The sequence below is a fragment of the Chlamydomonas reinhardtii genome, chromosome 9 (genome assembly GCF_000002595.2).
Source record: "Chlamydomonas reinhardtii strain CC-503 cw92 mt+ chromosome 9, whole genome shotgun sequence".
NCBI classification, from domain to species: Eukaryota; Viridiplantae; Chlorophyta; class Chlorophyceae; order Chlamydomonadales; family Chlamydomonadaceae; genus Chlamydomonas; species Chlamydomonas reinhardtii.
Window position 1 is genome coordinate 6,272,015 of NC_057012.1, and position 7,500 is coordinate 6,279,514.

The 7,500-nt window shown below is 66.3% G+C and overlaps 3 protein-coding genes across 6 annotated transcripts in view; 2 read left to right on the forward strand and 1 right to left on the reverse strand.

Annotated features, from left to right (window-relative positions):
* Positions 1-1,870, reverse strand: part of CHLRE_09g406432v5 (uncharacterized protein) — a 3,116-nt gene extending 1,246 nt beyond the window's left edge. Inside the window, exons 1-4 of one of the 3 annotated variants that reach the window (XM_043066176.1) lie at positions 1,540-1,870; positions 1,254-1,409; positions 412-537; positions 138-248 (exon numbers count right to left, since the gene is read on the reverse strand). In XM_043066176.1, coding sequence (XP_042921473.1) covers positions 138-248; positions 412-537; positions 1,254-1,409; positions 1,540-1,612 — 466 coding nt within the window. In that variant the 5' untranslated portion in view covers positions 1,613-1,870. Of the gene's footprint in view, positions 1-95; positions 249-411; positions 538-758; positions 1,031-1,253; positions 1,410-1,539 lie in introns of those variants that run through there. The other 2 variants (XM_043066175.1, XM_043066177.1) reach the window with 2 other exon arrangements.
* On the forward strand, positions 1,211-3,687 carry CHLRE_09g406448v5 (uncharacterized protein). The gene is made up of 2 exons (XM_043066178.1): positions 1,211-1,769; positions 2,089-3,687. Exons 1-2 carry the CDS (start codon positions 1,587-1,589, stop codon positions 2,173-2,175), a joined length of 270 nt encoding a protein of 89 aa, XP_042921474.1. The 5' UTR covers positions 1,211-1,586; the 3' UTR covers positions 2,176-3,687.
* Positions 3,688-4,280: 593 nt separating this feature from the next.
* CHLRE_09g406500v5 (uncharacterized protein) overlaps positions 4,281-7,500 on the forward strand; it is an 11,152-nt gene continuing 7,932 nt past the window's right edge. For both annotated transcript variants that reach the window (XM_043066180.1, XM_043066179.1), the window contains exons 1-2: positions 4,281-4,805; positions 4,973-7,500. The exon at positions 4,973-7,500 is cut by the window's right edge and continues 409 nt beyond it. In XM_043066180.1, the coding sequence (XP_042921475.1) occupies positions 4,434-4,805; positions 4,973-7,500 (2,900 nt within the window). In that variant the 5' untranslated portion in view covers positions 4,281-4,433. The remainder of the gene's footprint in view (positions 4,806-4,972) is intronic.

Genomic DNA, 7,500 nt, shown 5'->3' on the forward strand with positions numbered 1-7,500 from the left:
GGGAGGTGAGGGAGGAGGGGGAGGAGGAGGCGAGGGGGGAGGGGGCGAGGGGGGCGGGGGCGGGGGCGGAGGGGGCGAGGGGGGAGGGGAAGGGCTGGGCGGCGGCGGGGGAGATGGCGCCACCGTGCAGGTCTTGCTGTTGGTGTCGTAGTCATGGAAGCCGGGCTTGCAAATGACGGCGTAGGAGCCCTTGCTGTTTGTGCAGGACGCCACAGTGGCGCGGTCGAAGCCATCGCACTCGTCGATGTCTGTGCGCGTGTGCACATGAATAATGGCGCGCAGCAGGTTTTGAGAACCTCGCGGGCCATACAAAACCCTGCTGCTGCCCCCATCCACTAGCTAGCCCGCCCCATCCACCTGGGCAAGACGACGACGCCAAGGCGCCCAACCCGCCCCTCCAGTCCAACTCACCACGGCATTTCTTGCTGTTGGAGTTATAGGAGTTGAAGCCGGACTTGCAGGTCACCGAGAGCTGGGCGTTTGCGAAGACGCAGGCGTCGACCGACTCCCAATCAACGGAGGCGCAAGGGTCCGCGTCTGCACCAGTTCCAGTCCCATCCACAATGTCAAATTCAGGGGTTGGGCATGCGTCCGGAAGAGCAACAAGGGGTGTCAGCTTTGTACAGCTGGAAAATGGGCTGAGCCCCCGTACGCTTGGGAGCTATTAGGCGTGTAACGCCCCGTCAGAGCCTCCATGCCGCTACGACGCGCAGGCGCATCGGCATTTGGGCGGGTTGGGGCCACGCATGCCTTGTCACGTTCCCAAACACCCCAAGCATTTTTTTCGCCTCCTGCCATACTCAACACTTCCCCGGCGCTCCACGCTCAAAGGGCTAGGCGCGGGGCGGGGGCGACCTCGCAGGCATGGCTCAGCAAGTCGCTCAAAACTTTCAATGTACTTCCCCGCTTTGCTTGCCGACAACATAGTTTGCCTTAGAGACTGCATATTAGCGGGCACCGGATGCTTTCCTCGCGACGTCGCGAAAGTCAAATGTCCGCGAAGGCACTTCTCGCTCCGCCCGAATTTTCCCAACCGCCTATTTACATGCAATATGCAATAATGAATACTAAGACGTACCAGTCGCGGATTGTGCAATTATGATATTCGTTTTGCCGACGCAGCCATGCAGACTGGTGTGATTCGGGGGGGCTTCGCTGGGGGGACTCAGCCCAAAAATGGCAAAACCCATGTACCTTGGCTACATTCATCCCATACATTCGCACCAGCAGGACATTATGAGTGCGTGACCTACCACACTTCTTGTTGCTTGCAGCCACCTTGTAGCCAGGCGGGCACGTGCAGGTGAACTCGCTGCTAGATTTCCCTTGGCACTTGCCAGGGAAGCAGGGGTCGCTTCCGCCCTGCAGCTGAGCGCATGCCGACGACGACGCAGCCCGCTGCTGGCCATCTGCTGGAACGTGGCACCGAGCACGGTCATGTTTAGAAAAAGCATCGTTACGTGTTTATGAAACCGCTTTCCAGCAGACGCGCGCTGAGGAGTGGCTGGGGTACTGCGCGCGGCGATTTCCGCCACATACCTGCTGCTGCCGCGAGCAGTGAACGCCCCGCTGACACATGTGGAATGATGGTGAAGGCCCAGACGATAAGCATGCTCGCTATGACGGGCCCGCAACGGGGTGCCCTTGCCATTAGCAATGGTGGCGACATTATTACTGCGGCTGCTGATATGGAGCCCCTGTGGACAGCGCCTGACTTCTCTAGGTGGCAAAATCTCACGTTGGTGCGAAAGGGAATAGCCGGAGACCAGGTAGCTAGGTGGCTAGGTAAGGTAAGACGCCGCGCGTATGTAGTGGTGTCACGGGATGTATGTGTCCCGCCCGCGCTAGCTAGCTTGCTTGCATCAAGGTCGTGGACTCACCTACTGTGCTCAGCCCGGTGTAATTTCCTGGCGCGGGCCTGCCAGCTAAATACCGCGCGCATGGGTCGTACGGCACCGCTGGCTAAAGGCGCTCGGCCAGCCAGCAGCAGTAATAACCGCCGCAACATAAGTCGCCCCCGTCCGGTTTTGCAGGCACGCACCTCAAGATCAAACATAGTGTAGTTCTGGCATGCCGGCGAGTGCCCAGGCGCTGCGCCCATCCACCGCGCACATTAAGGAATTCATGCGCAGCCTGCCGCTGCGCCCGTCAGATCAGCGGGCCGTTCTGTTGTAACGAGCGCGGACTGCGGTTCACATGAGATGGAGCGTGGCTATCACATGCTTCGTGCCGCATCCACGAAAGGTCATTGCTTGGGAGACATTAACTGGTAATGTGCTGGCCGAATAACTGCGAAATCCGATGGCCGAGCCGTTCTCATCCGGTACACCTGCGCCTGTTTGGTGGAGGATATGTACAGTACGCATCATCAGGCAAGAATGCTGCTGTTGTCGCGCACCCCGTGTCTTGAAGGTAGGTCAACAGCCACGCCAACAGCCAGCCGCAGGGGAAGGCCTCCCCTGTGGACCTGCGTGATAACGCACGTAGGCGCACGTACGTGCCGGAGGTTGCAGGTTCCCGAACGAGCAAACCTCGATACCCGCCAAAGCGGAGTGAAGTAGTTAGCATCTGGGAAATGGTGCCGTTTACGAACGGAAAAGAAACTTAGCCCGTGACTTAGCCCATGTATGAGCTTGATGGGGATGTCGGCAGACCTCTGGCCTGTCGCGCCTTGTTGTGCGTGGGTGCTGCCGCCAAAAGACCTAAACGAGATGAGGGGTGTTACGTGGCGGTGGGGCTTGCTTTGGCGGGCTTCAGCTTGGCTTCGACTCATGTGCAGCACACATTGAAGCGCGCTGCCGACTGGTTACGGAGCCTCAACGGCTTCAGTTCTCGACCAGCCTGATCGTGGACGCACTGGCAAACACTGACACACTCCCAGCATCCTCAATTTGTTCTCAGGAGTTCGAGCGTGCGCTGGAGCAGTTCGAGCTACAGGTCGCAGAACTTGTATTTAGCGTCCCAAGGCAGGCACCGGTGCCACACGCCTCGGCCAACGAGGCACAGACCGCCGCACCCGCGGCGGAGCGGCGGCCCCACGACCTCGCAGTGCTGCGGGTACAGGTGGAGGAGCAACGGGCTGCGCTGGAAGCCGTCAAACGCTCCCTCGCCCGCGTGGGGGATGCGGCCGCTGTGGACGAGAGCAAGATCCTGCTGAAGTCTGTCAGCGGCGAGCTGCTAGAGCGCATCCGGGCGTCCGGGAACCTAGAGGCGGTTGCTAGCACGAGTGGGACGTCGGTGAGCGGGCGCTATGTCCGTGCGTGGCAATCGGCAGGGCGGGAGGTGTGGAACGTCGTGGTGATGGTGACGCCCCAGGAACGCAGCGCATTGATCAGGGCCGCACGCCTGGTCCGCAGCACAGGTGTGGTGGTGGCGCCTTACCTGACGTCCGTAGGGTGTGCACTGCGCAAGGAGCAACTCGGAGCTTTCGAAGGGTTTCGAGCAGCAGGGCTGAAGCCCCGATGGAAGGGAGGGGCGGGCATTCGGTGCCGAGGCACCTAATCACCTAGGCTGACGGGCTAGCAGTTGACGTAGTTGGCATTGAGTAGTACAGTCGAACACGCCTAACTTCGTTGCGCAAAGTAAGTTTCCCGGCGTTATAAGGGCCCACCGGCCCGGGCCACTGGTACTTACGGGGACAGGATAGCACGCATGCTCGTGCACACCACCTTGTAACCAACAACAACAACTATGTGCTAAACACTATGAAGCTTAAGGTCGGGTGCCAACCAGAGGGCGGGTGTTGTTTCTCTGGGTCGCAGATGGGCGCCGTTGTGATCTAGGACAAGCAAGAGCAGAGGGGATGAAAGATGAGTTTCCGCTGTGATGGCTGAAATCCCGACCCGCAAATCCCATAAGACTAGGCAGGGCAGAAGGCGCAGAACGTGTGCGTGGTTACGTCACCGATGATCGCGCTGGCTGGCTCAGAGAGTTTGCTGGTGCGCATTCCTCACGCTCCGGGCGCCCGGCCAGGCGAAAGCACCACACAGACAGCATGCGACGCCGGGTCGCAGATGGGCGCGCGGCTGTTGCACCTGAAAAGGGCAGAAAAGACCGAAAGCTCTAGGGGCTAGGCACCTCCCCAAGAACAATTTGTAATCAACCGCGATGGCAGCACAGCTCCCCCGGGCCCCAAAAGCGTGCTGCCATTGCCCGGCTTTCGCTCGGTGCCCACGGTCCGCCTGGCACTCGCCTTTACGACCACCTGACACCCCTCGCCGGCACAGTGAGCAGCCCCTGTACGAATATGCACTATACACTACCCCGCTACACATGAAATAGCTCCCCGGCAGGGGCAGCGGGCCCTTCGCGCCAGCACGCTGGGGTGCACGGGTAATGCGCGGGAAACGCGGATCGGCAGCCCCGTCCCCGTCATAACCCACCTCGGACGCATTGTTTATTACTTGACCGTAAAAATGACTTGACCAGTCACCATGAAGACCTTTGCACGCAAGCGGAAAAGCGGAGGGGCTGACGAGCTCGCCAACTCGCAGCGCTCCGCTTCACCGAGCGCCGCAAAAAGTCAACGTACCAACAATTTATCTCAACAAAATAGCGATGGACGGCATGCTGCTTTGCGAACCAGTCCGCGACGGGCAGCTGGTGAAGTCCCGCGAGGGCTCTCACCGTTGACCCGAGCAGCGGGCAAGCGAAAGGCAGAAAATGCAACGGAGGAGCCGCAGAAAGCGAAACAGCTGCGCGGAGCGTCTCCGGGCGGGCGCCAGGAGGCTCCGGAGCGAAAGCGCCAGCGGAATGCTGCCGATGCGCACGCGGCTGGGCCCGCCAGGCCCGCAACGCGCAAGCTGGCAAGTCCATGGAAGGCCAACGGATGACTGGCAAATGCGTGGGGGCCTGGGGTAGGGGTTTAACCGCCCCGGGTCGCTACTGTTGCCCCCTCCAAAATTGCGACATCACTTGTTGTTTAAACCCCCCAGAGACACAAACCCGTGCCTCGCCCCGCACGACCCCGCAGGCATCTCCCACTCGGGCCACGGCTCCTGCACCAGCATCACCCACAGCAGCTGCTGGCGCCGCACTCGGTGCCGCCGCTGCTGCCGCCGAGGCCCCGAGCCCCGCCACCAACACCGCCGGCGCGGCCGCCGCCACTCCCACTCGGCGCAGCACACGCAGCTCCGCCTCCGCCGCTGCCGCAGCCTCCCCGCTGACCACTACCACCACTACCGCGGCACCCGCCGCTGCCACCACCGCCGCCCCCGCCTCGCCCCCGCCTGTTGTCAGCAGCCCCCGCGGCGCAAGGGCCGCCGCCAGTCAGGCCGCCGCCGGCACCCCGGCTGCTGGCGGGGCCGGCGGCGGCGGCGCTGACGCTGCCGTCACGGGCAGGGCTGGTGGCCGCGGCGCCGCCGCTAGCAGTCCTGCCGCTGGTGGCTGCGGCGCGGCGAATGGGAATGCGGAGGGGGGAGAGGAGGCCGGCGGTGACGGCCGCCGTGGGGTCGACGACGGTCCTCCGGCGGAGGCGCAGGCAGCGGCGGCAGCAGGAGCCGCCCGCGGTGGGGCTGCGGCTGCGGCTTGGCACAAGGCGGCAGCAGCAGCAGGAGGAGAGGGAGCAGCAGCAGCAGGAGGAGAGGGAGCAGCGCGGCGGCGCGGCGTGAAGCGGGGCGCTGCAGGGGCAGAGGCTGGGCTGGTGGCAGGGACGGCGGCGCGGGCAGCACCTGCTGACCCTGCCGAGGAGGAGCCTGTGCCGCCGCCGCCACCGCCACCGCAGCAGCACCCGCCTCAGCAGCAGGCCCGCTCACCTCGAGACAGGCGGACCGCGGCGCGAGCGGCGGCAGCGGCAGCGGAGGTGCCGCCGCCGCCACCGCAGCAGCAGCAGCCGCAGCAGCAGCCGCAGCAACAGGAGGCCCTGTCTCCCCGGGAGAGGCGGACCGCGGCGCGCGTGGCTGAGGCGGCAGCGAAGGCGGCTGTAGCATCAGGGCCCGCCTGTGCTCCTGCTACAGCCGTCACCACCACCGCCACCGCCGATGTCCAGGAGCCGGGGGGCTGTGATGGGCAGGGCGTGAGTGCGGCTGCACCCTCAGCAGCGGCGGCGGCGGCGCCCGCGGCGGCGGCGCCAGTGGCAGCGACGGCGGCGGCGGCGGCGGCTACGACCGCGGAAGAGCCCGCGTCGCCACCTCCCGCGGCTACAAGGGAGGGCCGGCCACGTCGAGGCGCGGCGGCGGCGGCGGCGGCTACGGCGAGTGGCGGCAGCCAGAGCCCCGCCGCCGTGGGGCTGTCGCCGCGTGGGGGGCGCAGGGCGCGGGGCGCGGGGCAGCGCGCGGAGGAGCCGGCGGCGGCAGCGGAGGAGCCGGCGGCGGCAGCGGCGGTAAAGGAGGCCGCGGCGGCTGAGGAGGCAGTGAAGGAGGTGGCAGCGGAGGAGGTAGCGGCGGAGGCCGCAACCGAGGAGGCAGTGGGTGCTGGGAAGTCTGATGGCGGTGCGGGGGGGCGGCTGGGGCGGCGGCGGCCCGCCCCGACCCGCGGTAAGGCGGCAGGGGGCGGTGGCGGTGGCGGCGGTGCTACAGCCGTCGCGCACGAGCCGGCCGGTCCTATTCAGGCACTGGAGGTCGCAAATGAAGCCGTGGAGAAAGGGATGGCGGCGACGGCGGCCGCGGCGGCGGCGGCGGCAGCGGCTAAAGCTGCCCCTGCTGCCCCTGCTGCCCCTGCCGCCCCTGCCGCCGCCGCGGCCGGATCTCCCAGCAAGGGCACAAGCCTCTTTGCCCGGCGCAAGGCGGCAGGCGCGGCGCCGCCTGTGGCAGCGGTGCCTGTGGCCGTAGCGGCTGCGGCAGCGGCGGCGGCGGCATCTGCCGCCGCCGAGCCGCAGGAGCGGGCAGCGGCGGGGTCGGGGGCTTTGGACGCGACCCCAACGCAACCGGACCAGGCGCGAAAGGTGCCGTTGCCGCCGCTGCGGGCGGCGCACGCTGCACCCCGGCACGGCGCCGCGGAGCTCAAAGCACCGGCCGCTGCCGCTGCCGCCACCACCACCGCCGCCCCCGCAGCAGCGGCTGGCGCTATACCTGCACCTGCTGCCAACGGCTTGCCGCCGCCGCTGCCGTCGCAGCCGCCGCCGCCGCCGCCGTCTCGCAGCGCCTCGGTGCCTGTGCTGGCCGCCTCTGCGCCCGCGCTAGGAGGCTCCGCTCCACAGCCGTCACTGCCCTCGCTGCTGGGCCCCCCTGGTGCCGCCGTGCTACCGCCGCCGCGGTCTTTCAGCCAGCCCACAAACTCAGGCGGCGGCGCCGCAGCAGCAGTAGCGGCAGCAGCGGCAGTAGCGGCAGTGGCGGCAGTAGCAGCCAGCAACGGCGCAGTCCGTGCCTCTCGCCCCATTGGCAGAGGTCGACTGCCGGGATCGGGCGGCGCCGCGGCAGTAGCAGCAGGCATGGTGTCGGCAGTAGCAGCCGGCGGCAAGCCGCCACTGGCAAGCTCAGCATCGGCTCCGCTGCCAGCGGCGGCCGGCTGCGGCGGCGGCGGCGCTGCTACAACCGGCGGCGGCGGCGGCGGTGCTGGGCCCAG